We start from the raw sequence: 16606 nt of genomic DNA, 5'->3' as shown, positions 1-16606 counted from the left end.
ATGATGGGGCGCCGGGTACACACCACATGCATGCATTACCACTGTGCGGGTCGGCCGGGTGAAGCACGCCGAGATTATGCGGCAGATGGACAAATCCTGTCCAAAGCTCCTCGGCGGCGCCGCCCGGCGCAGCTCTGCGAGAGCACACTCACGGACTGACAGAAGCTGGTACACTGGGAAGTGACGACGGGCATACCGAGGGAGTCGAATGCAGGACGGTCCGAGGGACAGCTAGCTGGCCGATCTGGACCGGACTCGCGTATAACCAAGTCCGACGGCGGCTCTCCTCTCCAGCCCGCCGCCAGCAGACTTAATCCGAGAGTTCGTTTTCGTCGCTCTGTCTCTCTCGCACCTACTCCGGCCACCCCGTGAGTGCGAGAGGGACAGGGCGAGGAACGCGACTCTCGGAATCGGTCTGCTGCTCGGTCCGGCACGACCGCAGAGCTCTCCAGCAGACTGATGGGCGACACGACAGCGCGCGTGTAAATTGAGAGAGTCCAGTCCGAACGAGTCGGCGCCACCGCAACGCGCGCCCCGCCCCACCCCGCCTCGCCCCGCCCCCCCCCGCCCCGCCCCCCCCCGCCCCGCCCCGCCCCGCTCCGCCTCACCCCGCCCCACCCCCCCCCGCCCCGCCCCGCCCCGCCCCCCCCCGCCCCCCCCCGCCCCCCCCCGCCCCGCCCCCCCCGCCCCGCCTCGGCCATCAACCACCGCGCGGCGCAGCCATGGCGCTGCGAGCGGCTCTTGATTAAAATCGGCGAGAGCTGGCTGCCACTGGCTGGCTGTGCCGCGGGCCCTGGCGGCCCTGCACTGCGTGACGAGGACGAGGGGCGAGGGCGTCGGCGGCGAGAGGAGGAGTGGGAGGAAGAACGGAACGCGGAACGCCTGCTGTCTCGCTCATAAATATTCAGGGGCAAAAAGAGTGCGGACATCACATTCTAATTCGCGGCCACATCTCGATGCGGCGCCGACGGCGCTCAACACGCGCCGAGGCGGCGAGCCAGGGCGACCGGGGCCTCTCTCGCCTTGCCACCCATTCTCATCGCAGGCCGCGCGACCCGTCGCACAGTGGGCCAGAAGACCGGTGGAGGTGGCCGAAACTCGAGACGCGTTTTGAGCTCCAGAGGCGCTGAATGGGACTGGAACCGAACGTGTGACCCCACCAATGGATTCCTCGTTCGGAGAGCAATCCATTGGTGGGGTCACACGTTCGGTTCGAGTCCCAATTAGCGACTCTGGAGATGAAAACGCGTCTAGAGTTTTGTCCGCCTCTACCTGTCTTCTGGCCCACTGTGCGTCACCCACCTGGCCCCGCCCGGCCCCACAGCGCCACAGCTTGCCGCCCCGACGCCTAGTGCCCCGTCCCGTCCTAAGTGCCCCCGGCCCTGCAGGCCCGGGTACGGCCCCGACGGGGACCAGCCTCCGGCACCCCGCCCGCCTCTGGGAGGGAACTACTTAGTCTCACTACGACGCCCTCACGGCCGCACGCCCTCACGGGCACGGCCAGGCAGGACAGGCCTCCAGATTGGCGCCCCATCGCGCGCGACGACCCTGGAAGCACGATGGGGGTACACTGCGCTGCCAAACCGAGCAGTGGGGGATTCCACACTTCCTGGTGCGGAGTGATTCTCCACACTTGGACGTGTGTGGTTTGCAGTCTCCGTGCTTCAAGGAAGTAGCTCACAGAGCCCCAATCTCGTGGAGAATACTCGACACTTGAAGTGCGGGGACTGTTGACTGTGCACTTCCAAATGCAGATACTGAAAATGCCATGGAACCTGGTTTCGCAGAGTACTCGTTCCTGGGAAAAGGGTCGTGAAATTAAACGCAGCGCACACACGGGTGGCACCGAGGGTAGCAAGCGCGTCTTTCTCAGAGAGAGAGAGAGAGGGAGAGAGAGAGAGAGAGAGAGAGAGAGAGAGAGAGAGAGAGAGAGAGAGAGAGAGAGAGAGAGACGCAGCTTTGTGGTTCTGTCTGGTTTGCACGGGACGCAAAAATAAAGACTGCGAGTGTAGTGCCCCGAGCGGGGCTGTGCAAGCACAGCGAAGCACTGCGTGCTGCTCCCCGGAGACGCGTCCGACCCGACGGGCCGACAGGCCGAGACACACGCGGCACGCCGATGCCTTAGCTTCGCACGCCACCCCGCGGATGCACGTTGCCTCATCGCTGTGAGGCACTAGCGTCCTAGTTCCCGGCCCCTGTGCGACACTAACGTCCTAGATCAACCCCTGTGCGACATTAGAGTCCTTACCCTGCTCGTCCCAGGTCCCTATAAGACAATAGAGCCCTATAGGCAGGCCCCTGAACGACACTAGACGCGAAGTTTCATGTCCCGTTCACAGCACTAGGGCCTAGATGCAGTTTCCTAGTTCCTGGACGACGCTAGGATCCTAGTTCCAGGTCCCTGCGACCGGACCGGAGTCCTGGTTCCAGCTCGAGTCCCCGCACGGCGCGACGCGTGCTGTCCACGCCAACTCGCGAGCCCCGCCGGCCAACAACGCCTTTCCATTAGCCGAATGGCGCAGTTACGGTGATTTAAAGCCGCGCCCGACGTCCAACTTTGGCGAGTTACCACTCGATTAATTATTTCCCTTTGTTTTTTCTAAACGTTTAAAAATGCCTCCCTTCCCCGCCCCGGCTTCCAAACAGACCGACGCGCGGACCGGCGGACGGACGGAACGGAGGCAACGGCCACAATAAATACTTTGGGTGCATGCAAAAATGATGAGCAAGAAAAAGCCGCTGCCTGGCGAGGACCCCGTGGCCTGACATTCCAATTTCTCCCTCGGCGGGGCGGGGCGGGGTGGGGCGGGGCGTGGCCGCGCGCTAAAAGCGTTTTGCCAAGTTATTCGTTCCTCCTTTGCGACGACGGCCAACAAATTCGACGGCCCCAGCCCGGCGGCAGTGGCGGCGGCAGCAGCAACAACAACAACAACAGCCGTTGGAATATTTAATGCAAAAGCCAGCGGAAGGCACCGCAGCAGTTGCGGTGCGTCACCGGCTGTTTACCCGTTCTGCGCGGTCGGACCGCAGCCGCCCCGCGCCCTCCGCGCCACCGAGGCGGCCACCCTGGGGAAGGGAAGCACACACGGGCCGCGCGGCGAAGGCCTCCTGCGAGCCGCGCCGCGAAACCCCGCCCGCCCCGCCCCGCCCCGCCCCGCCCCGCCCCGCCCCCCCCGCCCCGCCCCGCCCCCCCGCCCCGCCCCGCCCCGCCCCGCCCCGCCCCGCCCCGCCCCGCCCCGCCCGCCCCGCCCCGCCCCGCCCCGCCCCGCCCCGCCCCGCCCCGCCCCGCCCCGCCCCGCCCCGCCCCGCCCCGCCCCGCCCCGCCCCGCCACGGCCCCGCTACACGCGCAGAAATATGCGCGCCGCGGGGGTCACTTTCACGGCACTTCCAGGCCGACTTGATGGCGCAACTTTTGGACTTGATGCGTGCGGCCGGGCAGGCCGGGCAGGCCAGGATGGCCGGGCCGAGTCACTCAAGTGCACACGGCCGCCTCGCCGCCGAGTTTCCAAAATAAGCACCGCTGGCGATGATAAAAACTACAAAAAATAAAGAAAAAGAACTAGGCGACGCGTGCTCCGCCCCCTCGACGGCGTCCTCCTCCCGTGGAGGAATGCCTCCGTTGATCGGCCTGACACAGTGTGCCGACATTCCGGCCCCAAATTCACGTGACATCATTACAACTTGGGGGCAACTTGGAGCGGGCGGGGCGGGGCGGGGCCGCCAGCCAGACCGCCCACCGCTCTTACGCGCACAAAGCTTACAATTTGCAATTGTTCGAGGCCCTCATCCTGGCCGCCGTCCCGGCCGCCACATCGTAATGCTTCGGAGTTAAGGCCCCGCGATGCCGGCGCGGAAGCGCGATAAGAACTTGGCGCGTCGCGACGGCGTGCTCGTGAAATAGGGCGGTCTTCCCCTCCTCCGGCGCCCCCTCCGCTCCGCCAGGCCTCCCTCTTTCGGCAAACGACACAACAAACTCTCCTTACCTGTCGCGCTGCTCGCCGGCCAGCCCCGCCACGATGGCGCGGTCGGGCACCCGGAACACGGCCTCGTTGGCCACCACGCCGCACAGCAGCCCGTAGCCCCTGGCGCCGTGCATCGTCATGCCGGGCGCCCAGGCGTCCGCGCCGCCGCCGTCCGCGTACTGCAGACAGAGACGGCGGTAGAATGTTTGCTCGCCCTCGCCGGCTGAGAGCGAAAGGGAAGGACCGCGACGCGCAGTCGGCCTGAAGGCCGGTGGCGGCGGTCTCAATCCCGAACGTGTTTTCAGGTCCAGCGTCGCCAAATTGGACTCGAGCTGAACGTGTGACCCCACCAATGGATTGCTCTCTGAACGAGGAATCCATTGGTGGGGTCACACGTTCGGTTCGAGGGTCATTTAGCGGCTCTGGAGCTCGAAACGTGTCCGGGACTTCGGCCGCCGCCACCGGTCTTCTGGCCCACTGGGGGACGCCGGCACTCACCGCCTCCTTGCCGTCCTGGCCGTTGAGCGCCTTCTTGCTGGCCGAGAGGAACTCCTTGACGAGGTCCCTCTTGATGACGACGCCGTCGACGGACGGCCCGAACACGGAGATGTAGTCCGGGGCGGGGAGCGCGGCCGCGTCCAGGAGGCTGTCGAGCGGCGCGGCGCGCAGGCAGTCCACGATGTCCTCGTGGTCGCGCGCCAGGTCCGCGGGCACGGTGCAGTTGAGCTTGGAGGCGACGCGCACCGCCGCGCGCACGGGGTCCTGCACCAGGGCCCAGGGGCTGTACGCCGAGCCGGACATGAGCACGGCGCGCTGGAACAGGCCTGCAACACGAAACGACGCGGACGCATGAAAATTCAGTGGACGGCGCCGCAACGCCGCAGCCGCCGCCCGCGCAGCAAGCGGGATTTGCAGAAATAATTGAAAGAGCGCGCCGAAAAAGAGGAAAGGCGCCCCGCGGACGCGAGCGCACGGATTGGCCTCCTTGCTTGACAAAGAGCATGGCGAGGCGCGGCGCGGCGAGCACGGCCAGAGATATACAGCGCACATATAAAAAGATAAAGTAAGAAAGGGGTAGCAGAGACCCGAACCGTCCACACTCGAATGCCTGCATGCCAGTGCAACTCTTCGCCGAACCCGAACATCGTCCTTGTCTCTCTCTCTCTCTCTCTCTCTCTCTCTCTCTCTCTCTCTCTCTCTGTCAGTTGACCACGCCACTCCCACGCAATCCTACATTTTTCTTTTTTCGCGTGTCGCCGCGGGGGGAGGGTGGGGCAGCAGTTGACGCCCGCGGCCGCCACGCGCCACGCCAATCCGACCGGGAAATTGAATCAAGGTCGCGAAGCGGGGCGGGGCGGGGCGCGGTGGGGTGGGGCAGGGCGGGGTGGGTCCTCCCCCAGGCAACTTATTGAAAACCTGTAAAAAAGTGGAGTCCTCGTCTCGGCCGATCGCCCCCCAGTGGCGAGGCCGTAAACACATGTTGAGTGGCAGTAAACAGGGGGCGGGGCGGGGCGGCGTCCGCGGGGCATTCCGTCCTCACTAACCGCACCGCGCCCAGTGGCGTGCGCAGAAATTTAGAAAGGGGGGGGGGGGGTCAGGCCACGCTTTTTGCCTACTTACAGGGGGAAAGTGACGCAATTTGCCTACCTTCCAGGCGGCTGTCTAGTGGCCAAAGGGGGGGTCATGACCCCCCTGACCCCCCCCCCCCCCCCCCCCCCCCCCTGCGCACGCCACTGACCGCGCCATCATAACCCCCGAGACAGAATCGCAGTCAAGAGGCAAAACGGGCCGACAAAAAACAAAAAAAAGTCACAGAGTGCGCGACTGCGCGGCAGTGGAGCCAGCAGCACCGAATCTTTTGTTGCGTTCCTCAAGCCCTGCCCCAACCCCTCGGCGCATAGCCTTTTGTTTTTTAGCACGCCATTTTTTGTTTCGCGTTTTATTTTGAAGGTTGGAGTGAGTAAGCCGTGAAAAACGGCGGCATAATCGTCGCGTGCGAGCGAGACGCAAACACTCGGCGCCAAAGGGGGCGGTGACCTTCGAGGTTTGTTATTGTTGTGATGCGGATCGCGATTACCCAAATGTTTTCGTTACATTGCAGCCCCGACTGTCTGTCGGGATGGCTGCTTATAAAAACAAACTTTCGTTTTCCAGGACGGGCCCCGGGACCGGGCCTAACTGGGCCTAACTCCATGGGCCGTGTCGAGCTCAACAAGGAAAATAACAGAATATATTGCGTGTTTGCCCTTGAGGCCGGTCGGGACAGGCATGCCCGGACGGGGCGGTGAGGTTAAAGAGCCCCGAATGGGCCTGGCAGCGCGCGGCCCAGCCGCCCCATCGCAGCGCGGAGTTATTCACCCTCAATACCCCGGCGAAGTGTAAAGCACGGGCCGTGTTCCAAGTTACTGCTTTGGTTCCGTCCGACAGGCCCTCACGGTGTGGTAGCACCGCGGGTGCGAGTGTGTGTGGAAAACGCACAGTCTTTCCTCTCGCCCTTAATCAAAACTTGCACCCCGCCTCATGCCTTCGCGGCGCCGCTCCTAGCGCAGTGCTCAAAGGCAAAGCGAGCGCGCCGCATAAAATCAAGCATATGCACCACCGTGGCACACAGGAGCCGAGCGGGAAAGAAGGGGACTCCGTGAGAAAAGAGAAAAGTCTGAACAAATGAGGAGGGTCCGTGCGAGCTGGGGAAAAAAAATGGCCGAAGCCGTTTGCTACCTCGGAAAGGGCAAAACAACATCGGCGGGATTCTTCCAATTTCCAAGGGCCAAATGAGTTTGCCGATATGCAAACAAATAATAATAATATTTCACCCAGCCGGCGGAGCGCTGCCTGCGCTGCCCGCGCGCCCAGAATCCCAAACTAACTGCAGCGCCACCAATTCGCCCTCGGAGTCATCAAATCACGTAAATGGCCCAACGGCCGGGGCGACGGCCGCTATAGGGATTGGACGTGTTTGTTGGCCTCGCCTCGCCCGACGCGGGGACGCACGACGAGGCCGTGACGGTGTGGTGCCCGGCCCTGCCTGGCTGCACGCACGACACGCACACCGAGGCCGAGGCCGGAATACGGGAAATTCAATTATTTTTTGTGACCCCGACGAGATGAAGCACTTGGAGAAACGGTCCCGTGCCTGCCCCCGCACAACAACGAGGCCGTCTCCGCGGCCGGGGCCAAGGCCGAGGCCTAGGTGCGCCGCCGCGCCGCCATTGGTGCTCAATGGGTCGTTGCGGCGCGGCTTCGGCGGCCAGCCTGCAGGCCTCGGACTCTCGGACACACAAGACGCACGGCGGAGGAGCCCAGCCAGGCGACACGAAAAAACACAACCGGAGGAGCCGAAAAAAGTTGGTAACAAAGTAGCGCGCGGGCGGAAAAAGTTGGGGTCCGGCCGGCGCCTTGCCCGGGCCAACGTGGCCGCCGCCCAGGACTAGTTGGCGAAGCAGCAGCAGCTGTATAAGCGGCCGGACACCGCGCCAGCTCCGCCAGCACCGCCATCGCCTCCATCGCCAAGGACGAGCAGGTCGAGACCCCGAGCACTTTGCGGCGACAGTGGGGATGTTTACAAAGCCGCCGCGCCCCCGCCCCGCCCCGCCCCGCCCCACCCCACCCCGCCGTGGCACCGCCGCGCACAAAGTGTACGTCGCTCGCGCACGGCCCCTGCAAGGGCCTGCAGCCCGCAGCGGCCCCGCTGGCTGGCTGGTGCCGAGCAGCGCTTTCGTCGCCCTGTCTCGCTCGCACTCACAGGGGGCTCCACTGCGAGTGCGAGGGAGACAGCGACGCGGAACCGCTCTGCAGGCCAGGGCCCCGGGCCCTGGGATTGCAGCAGCAGCATATTGACTCTGGCATGGTGCCGATCTACACGGCGTTCGCCGGCGCGCTCGCCCCACCCCCCTTCCCGCTGTCGGCGGCCTGGCCCGCCTGGCCGTGGCGGCAAAAAGCGGCGCTGCAGTCGCGGGGGGAGTTCGACAGCAGTCGCGGTGCAGCACGCTGCAGGTGCGTGGCCCGGTGCCCACGAGCACGTCAACGACCCCGAGGTTGAGGACGAGGCCCAGGACGAGGACCACGACGACGTCCAGGACGAGATCCACGATGGCGTCCATGGACGAGGTCCAAGAAGACGTCCACGATGAGGTCCACGACAACGTCCAGGACGAGATCCACGAAGACGTCCAGGACGAGGTCGAGGGGGGAACAGCTTCCCACATTCATTGTGCAAAATTTGACCACATTCCACATTCAGGTGGCAAGAACGCCTGAAAGTAGGCAACATGTGTCGCAAAAACGCCAGAAATCTTGCACATTCTTGCACATTCTTGCCGATTCTTGCACATTCACACAATCATTGTACACAAAATTTTGCAGTGGGTCACCCCTCGGCCCTGGTGGATCGTTCGGACCCGATCTGGACGCAAAGATGGCGTCTGCTTGCCGTCCGTGAGGTCCTGGGGGGTCCATAACTAGTCCGAACTGAGTCCAGTGCGTCCTTCCTGGTCCACAGTCAGTCCTGCTGTAGTCTGCGACGTCCGGAGCCTTCAGTCCATTCGCCGTCCCGGCGCGTCCACGGTCTCACGTCGTCCGATAAGGGTCCCAAGCGTCCTTTCGGAGTCCACTCGAGTCCGAAGTTGGTCCACTCTGCGTCTGCTTGGTCCACGCACAGAAAACAGCGTCTGTCAAGCGTCCGCATTGGGTCACCTGCCGTCCGCCAAACTTCATAGAAAACTTTACGAAGTCCGCAATACGTCCTTGAAGTCCGTGAATGGTCACCAGAGGGTCCGCCAGTGGTCCGGCGGGAGACGCCGCGAGAGTTTTGCCTGAGAGTCCCTGGTAAGTCCGTTTGGGTCCGAAGCCGGTCAAAAATGGAAGTCCAGGATATGTCCGCAGTGCGTCCGTCCAGTCCGCCCCAAAGGTCCGCTAATGGTCCGAAGTGCGACGCCGCTTGAGTTTTGCTTGCCTTGGAGTCCCTGGTACGTCCGTGCTAGGTCCGTTGGGGTCAGTGTGGCGTCCATACTACGTCCGTTTGGTTCCGTGGGGCGTCCGTACTGCGTCCGTACTGCGTCTGTTGGGATCCGTGGGGCGTCCGTACCGCGTCCGTTGGGATCACTGGGGCGTCCGTACCGCGTCCGTTGGGACCCGTGGGGCGTCCGTGATGCGTCCGTTATGGTCCGCACGGCGTTATGTAACTGGGGCGCAAAGGGCTCTTATAGGCGCTTATGGACGCTAACGGACGCACTTCGGACTTTGGATGCGTGGACCCATAAGGACGCACTTAGGACCCTGGTTGCGACCACTCGTTGGAAAGGTCTCACCAAGACCTGTTCGAATCTGCAATAAAAAAAAATTGTTGGTCACCCCCCTTTTTTCAAGATACTGATTTTTTAACTCTATTTTGAAAAAAGGGGGGTGACCAACAATTTTTTTTTATTGCAGATTCGAACAGGTCTTGGTGAGACCTTTCCAACGAGTGGTCGCAACCAGGGTCCTAAGTGCGTCCTTATGGGTCCACGCATCCAAAGTCCGAAGTGCGTCCGTTAGCGTCCATAAGCGCCTATAAGAGCCCTTTGGGCCCCAGTTAGATAACGCCGTGCGGACCCTAACGGACGCATCGCGGACGCCCCACGGGTCCCAACGGACGCAGTACGGACGCCCCAGGGATCCCAACGGACGCAGTACGGACGCCCCACGGATCCCAACGGATGCAGTACGGACGCAGTACGGACGCCCTACGGGACCCAACGGACGCAGTATGGACGCCACACTGACCCCAACGGACGCAGTATGGACGCCACACTGACCCCAACGGACCTAGCACGGACGCCCCACGGACCCCCACGGACCCCAACGGACCCACATGGACCCTTTGTGGACCCTTTATGGACCTTGCGCGGACGTACTGGACGATAATTGGACGCCGGTGGACCTCGCAGGGACGCAGTCCACAAACGGTCCTATTTGAAACATTTTGGACGCCACCTGGACGCCACGGTCGGCGTCCGGATCCCGTCCGACCGATCCACCAGGGGGACGAGGTCCACGATGACGTCCAGGACGAAGATCCACGACGACGTCCAGGACGAGGTCCACGATGACGTCCAGGACGAAGGTCCACGACGACGTCCAGGACGAGGTCCACGACGCCGTCTAGGACGAGGTCCACGACGACGTCCAGGATGACGTCCACGACGACGTCAACGACGACGTCCACGACGACATGCACGGCGACGTCCACAACGACGTACACGACAAGGTCTACGACGACGTCCTGGGGGCATGCCGCCCGACTTCGGCAGCGCCAACGGCGGCAGCAATCAGTGCAGCTGCGAGTGCGTCTGAGGAAACCACAAGGCTGCTGCAGCAGCGTGTTCCGCCCCACCCCGCCCCACCACCCAATTGCCGCAATTATTGCTCGGGGAAAGAAAAGCGAAGCTCCCTGCCGAGCTATTTATTCTCCAGCGTTTGGCGCGCGGGGGTGTCGTGGAGGGGGGAAGAGAGAGGCCTCGGTGGGACCAACAACGGCAGCAGCAATTATCTTTTTTGTTCAACGTAATGGGCCACTCGAGGTTTGGGGCACGCCGGGGGGTGGGGGCGGGGAGGGGGACATTGTCAGACGCCCCAGATCATCACCAGCGATCCGCGCCCGGCCGCGTTTAAGCCGCGGCCCCGGCGATGCAAAATGGCACGGCACTAAAGCGCTCCGAGACGCCGCGCAGTGCGGCCTGATTTGTCCGCCCTCGTTTTGTTTACGCCGTCCGGGCGGTGCGTGTCGGGCCGCGTCGCCGCGTCCGAGGACCGGCTTATAGGACGTGAGCGATTTAGGGGCTCACCGCGCCGGGCTGGGCCGGGCTGGGCCTCGGCGCACAGAGCCCCTCTCGGGATGTGAGTACATTTCAAGTACAATCCCCGAGCCATGCGCTTGCCCCGAGTTGCGAGAGGCGCCCCCCCCCCCCCCCCCGAGCGCCCCCACCCCCACCAGGGGCTCACTGAACCTTGACCGCCTGACCACCACTACCCCCGCGTGCAGTCTCCCACCAGACTCCCACCACCACGCAACCGAAATGGGGTTGCAGAAACGCTTACGCAAATACGAGTTTTAGGCAGCTTGCCAATATCGGAAAGGGTCAAAGGGGCCAACCGAAAAGGGGGGGGGGGAAGAACCACGGGAAGAAGAAAAGACTGGGAAGAGAAGAGAACGCCAAACGCAGTGGACGCATGTAACTGACGGCCGTGCGCTTTTCCGGGGCCGAGTTAGTTACCATCTCTTTTTATCCCGTCTTTAAAAAGGAAAAGAGGAAAGCGAGGACCCCGCTCGCCTCGCAGGGAAGGAGATTGCGGGGAAAAGATGGAGAGATGAGGATTGATGAAGGAAGGGGGATGGGGGGGGGGGGGGGGGGCGCCTTGAGGCTGCGAAGAGGAACAGCGCGGCACTCGCACCGTATCTCAGCAGCGCCCGCCATTCCCTCAGGTCCAACTGACCCACCCTACCCTCATGCCACCCCCACCGACACACACACACACACACACACACACGCACACACACACACACACCAGCACACACACACCAGCACACACACACCAGCACACACACACACACACACACACACACACGCTGAGCCGCCATATCGGTACGGAGGCTGGCAATGTGTTGAATAAACCCAGGCTGCTGAGGCCTGGCCGAGGCCTGGCTGGCGCGGTGCGGCTTCGCGCGTTGCGCGTACACGTGGCCGGGACGTGTCCTTCAAGATTGGACGCCACCGGATGCATACCAATGGTCCGGGTGGCCTCAGCCCGGCCTCAGCCCGGCCTGGCCCTGGCCTGGGCGGCGGCCTGCGCACTGCTGCGTATACTGCGCACCGCGTGGGCCACCCCAGTGTGCCACCCCGGGCACCAGCGCCGCCTTGCGCCGCCTTGCGGGTCTGAGACCGCGCAGCGAAGCAGTTGATGAAACGGCCCCAATCCTGCGCACTGTTCCAATGAATTTGACATTCGAACGAACGTGAGAAGATTCTCATTCGCTGAATATGACGTCACATTCGTTAACAGTGTGGCCTTGCCGCCGAAACGGCGGTCCCTGATTGGCTGGCTGCGCCCCTGGCGCCTAACGCGACACGCGGCCTTCGCCATGACGGCTGCGGTGGCGGTGCCTCGGCGACGCCGGCGGGATTCGGGCCCGAGGATACGGAAAGCCGTCAGCCGGCCCTGTGTGGCGCTGGCGGCGGCCCGCTGCACGGAAGTTGGCGGTGGCGGTCGCGGAGGCCCCGACGGTGGCCTTGCCGACGGGCTGCTTACGCCCACAGTGGGCCAGAAGGCCGGTGAGGCGGTCCAAAGCCCGGGCGCGTTTTGAGCTCCAGAATCGCTAAATGGGACTCGAACCGAACGTGTGACCCCACCAATGGATTCCTCGTTCGGACAGCAATCCATTGGTGGGGTCAGACGTTCGGTTTGAGTCCCATTTAGCGACGCTAGAGCTAAAAACGCGTCTAAGATTCCGACCACCTCCGCCTCCACCGGTCTCCTGGCCAACCGCGCCCCCTGGGCCCGTCTCTGGATCCTTCCTTGCCGCTCCCCAGCACTCGCCTGCACTCCGGCCACCCTTTGATCACGATTCACGGCGGCCAGCGCGCAGCACAGCACAGCACAGCATGCCAGCACGACAGCATGCCAGCGCCGCCACTCGAGACTCGAGGTGCGTCGCGTCACCAAATGATGATGAGGAAGGAGCCTCCGGGCCGGGCGAGGCGCTAGCGGCGCAGCGTTGCGTGGCGGCCACCGCCATCATGTCGTCCAAGGCCCTCGGGAGCCAGCGCACAGTGGGCCAGAAGACCGGTGGAGCGGCCAAAATTCGAGCATAATTCGAGACGCGTTTTGAGCTCCACAGTCGCTAAATGTGACACCAACCGAGCGGGTGACCCCACCAATGGATTCCTCGTTCGGAGAGCAATCCATTTGGTGGGGTCACACGTTCGGTTCGAGTGCTAATTAGCGACTCTGGAGGTCAAAACGCGTCTCGAACTTTGGCCTCTCCACCGGTCTTCTGGCCCACTGTGCAGCGTGAGCCAGGGCCGGGCCAGGGCGGCCCCGAGACCGTCGTGGTGCTGCCGGAGCGCCGCCAGCGAGGGCAAGCCAGCGCCAGCGAGCACCAGCTCGACATGAAAATGACTTCTTATCCAGCGCGTGGCGTGGAGTCTTCCAGCCCTCCAGGGCCCTGGCCGCGCCTGGCTGCCCGACCCCGCACATTTGATGGCTAACGTATTCAAGAAATTCACAACAGGAGACCACTTGCGCGACGCGTTCGCGACGGCGACGAAGAGACGGCGACGCGGTTCAAGTGTTTCCACCGCACCGCGTCCCCGTTGTCCTCCACCCCGTGCTGATCCCCGCGCCGCCCCGCCAGTAGTCGCTCCCTCGCACTCCATCCGTCCTATTTATTCCAAGTTGGTTCCCGTCGCGACGCGTCGCGGCGCCGTCAGGCACGCGAGCAGCGCCGCAGTTCAAGCAACTGGTCCATCCCATTCATCCGTGGCGGGGATTCGCGTGGAAGCGCGGCAAATTTGAATCGACACACACACACACACACACAGACAGAGTTACACACAAACACACACACACAGCAACACGGACTCGCACAGACCCACTCCGCCAGGGGGAAACACATGCGCGCGCTCGCCCGGGCCATCAGTCGTCCGGCTGTGCGCCAGTGCCCCGCCAGTGCTCCACCCGGACCGGGAGATGCGCGCCGAAACAGGAATACATCAAGGGGGAGAGAGGGGGGAGGGGAGAGGGAGGGGGCGGACCATCCGTCTTGAGCCCCGTGGCCCTCAAAACCCTATCACGGCACGCAGATACACAAGGATCGATTCTGGCAAGTGTCTCTATTCATCAAAGTCCCCGACCAACACGATAAAGACTTTCACTTTCCAGCTCCACACACACACACACACACACACACTCGCAGCGCCCACTCACACACACTCACATACACACACACAGACAGAGAGAAAGAGAGAGAGAGAGAGAGAGAGAGAGAGAGAGAGAGAGAGAGGCACACAGCTTGTTCCCAAATCGGCGATGTAATCAGTTATAAGCCGGTGGGGTGCGGCGAGGGGGGGGGGAGCTTGCACGCCCAGCAAATTTTGGCGAAGTCACAAGGAAGAAAGACCCGACGACGATGATAATTACACTGGGGTTGTGAAAAAAAGCCGTCAAACACGGGCGCAAAATTTTCGAGTGGTGAGGAGGCGGGGGGATGGCAATGGTCGGCGGAACACCTCCAAGGAGCTCAACGGGCGGGCCGATTCAGGTGACGGTCGCTTAATTCGGCGGCGGTGGAAGTGGTAAAGCACACAGCACACAGCACCACTGTCAGGCGTTGCCAAGCAACCAAGCTCACGGACACGACGGAGGCGTTTCTCCCTGAGTCACACACAGGAAAATAAAAAATACTTTGTTGTGGTGCTCAAATGTTCGATAGGCTACATTCGACAGCCGTTATTGAGACATCTGACGCCTACATCGGGCACTTATGTGACGACAAACAAGTTCCCAGCTGTCCCGAGTCGCCCTCGTATAAAGGTTCGGGCGCTACACTAGCTATCCAACTTTCGATTGCACATGGAGCCTATCGAACAAAACTGATTAACATAACAAAGTCTTCTTTTTTTTCGTGCAAGCATTGTGGAGGCAGAGATCAAATCCACCCGGGGGCAGGGCTTCGGTCGCTCCCACTGTACCGTACGTGGTTCTTCGAGGCGCCGGGAGGCCGGAGACGGGGCGGCAGGCGGGCGCGGGGCGGTAGCCAGGGCCGCTGCCATACAGCGCAGCGGCAGACCGCTCGCACATGCCGAACGCGTAGGCAAACACGACAAGGACTTGGAACGCAGGTGTGGCACAGCCTGTCCAGCCGCCGCGACCTCGCCAAGGCGCGCCAAGGCCTGGCAAGGTCGCCGATGACGCGCGCCAAACTCGTTTCCACGGCAAACAACCACGAGGGGATCATGGAGGAGTCTGGCTAACGCGGCCTGTACACTGTAAGCCGAATAGCCAATTAGTAGGGCCCTTCATCACTATTAATAAGGTGCCATTATTGTGCAGCGTGACCTTGGAAAGCAACAAAATACGTCATTAGGTCCTCGGCTCGGCACGGCTCGGCACGGCACGGCCCGGCTCGGCACGGCACGGCCCGGCTCGCACGTGAGCAGGGCACCAGAGCAGTGGCCCACAATGCACCTCGTTGCCGGGACGCGTGCAAGAGCGCGGCGACTCAAAAACACCGTGTTCACTTCCCCCTCCCCTTCCCAATTTTCGAACACCACTTACAGTGGGGCCTCGCCCAGCCCCGCTCCACGGAATATTCCGCTCCGGCGCGCGGCGCGTTTTTCCCCCGGCGAGCAGGAACATTTTAATAAAATGCGGCGGAGCCTTAATCGGAGACACGACAGCAGCCACCATTTAACGTGGGGAAAAAGCGGCGGGGACGGCAGCCCAAGGCCGCCACGCCGCGCCACGCCAAGGGCTTCAGGCAGGCTGTGACAAGCAAGAACAAGGAAGGGGAGGGGGTATTCATTTGCGAGTTGGGAGAAAGGCGGGCGGGGCGGCGCTGTGCCTCCAAGGCGGGGTGCCTCCAAGGCGGGGTGCCTCCAAGGCGGGGTGCCTCCAAGGCGCTGTGCCTCCAAGGCGCTATGCCTCCAAGGCGGGGTGCCTCCAAGGCGGGGTGCCTCCAAGGCGGGGTGCCTCCAAGGCGGGGTGCCTCCAAGGCGCTGTGCCTCCAAGGCGGGGTGCCTCCAAGGCGGGGTGCCTCCAAGGCGGGGTGCCTCCAAGGCGGGGTGCCTCCAAGGCGGGGTGCCTCCAAGGCGGGGTGCCTCTAAGGCGGGGTGCCTCCAAGGCGGGGTGCCTCGAGCGGCCGGCCGGCCGAGTGGGCTTCGGCTAATGTAGTGCATGCCGGTGCCGATAAGGAGACCCTCCAGGTAAGCACCCCGTCGAGGCGTCCTCGGGACATCAACGAGCCTTGGGGGACACGGCCACCACCCCGCCACGCCACGCCACGCCCTGAGCACCCGAAGGGCCCCCTGACGATGGCGGGGCGGGGCGGGGCGGCCTCGTTGAGGTGGCGGGCACTGGCATTGAGGGCGGAAGGGCGAAGGGCGGCACACACACGCCGACGACCACTTAGCATGACTGGCTAGCCCGCCCCGCCCCGCCCCGCCCCGCCCCGCGCTCCGCACCGCCCCAAGCAGGGCCCGGCCCGGCGATGCCCAATGGGGCGAGGGCGGCGCCGGCTAGCGCCAGGGCCAGGGCCATGCCAGGGCAAGGCAGATGAGGCCAATACACACTGCGATATTTTATTTGAATGTGTCGCGCGAACGGCGGGCACAAACTTGCAGCCACTCGGTGCTCCGCTCCACCCCGCCCCGCCCCGCCCCGCCCCGCCATGGCCCCGGCAGTGGGATTGGACGGGGCAAATCGAGCAAAAGGAGAAAGAATGTAAAGTTGGACAAAACGGGGTCAGGCGAGAAAAAAAATAGTGCGAGAGTCGATGTAGGGACAGCGCTTAAACGCGGGGGAGGCGAAGAAAGGGGAGGGGGAGGGGGAGGGGGCGTACAAGATCGAAGAAGGGCCGACATAAGCGAATTCTCGCTTCTCTGGACCACTC

General features: G+C 63.3%; 1 protein-coding gene across 1 annotated transcript; it reads right to left on the bottom strand.

Moving 5' to 3' along the window:
• Positions 1-1677: 1677 nt before the first annotated feature.
• LOC117653020 (neuroligin 4-like) lies at positions 1678-6233 on the bottom strand. The gene is made up of 4 exons (XM_034398358.1): positions 6143-6233; positions 4462-4787; positions 3985-4142; positions 1678-1798 (listed from the first exon to the last, which is right to left on the bottom strand). Exons 1-4 carry the CDS (start codon positions 6231-6233, stop codon positions 1678-1680), a joined length of 696 nt encoding a protein of 231 aa, XP_034254249.1.
• Positions 6234-16606: the final 10373 nt, after the last annotated feature.

The sequence above is a fragment of the Thrips palmi genome, unplaced genomic scaffold (genome assembly GCF_012932325.1).
Source record: "Thrips palmi isolate BJ-2018 unplaced genomic scaffold, TpBJ-2018v1 HiC_scaffold_8, whole genome shotgun sequence".
NCBI lineage: Eukaryota > Metazoa > Arthropoda > Insecta > Thysanoptera > Thripidae > Thrips > Thrips palmi.
The sequence above is the reverse complement of the archived record's forward strand: the minus strand, read 5'-3'. Positions and strand labels throughout refer to the sequence as shown.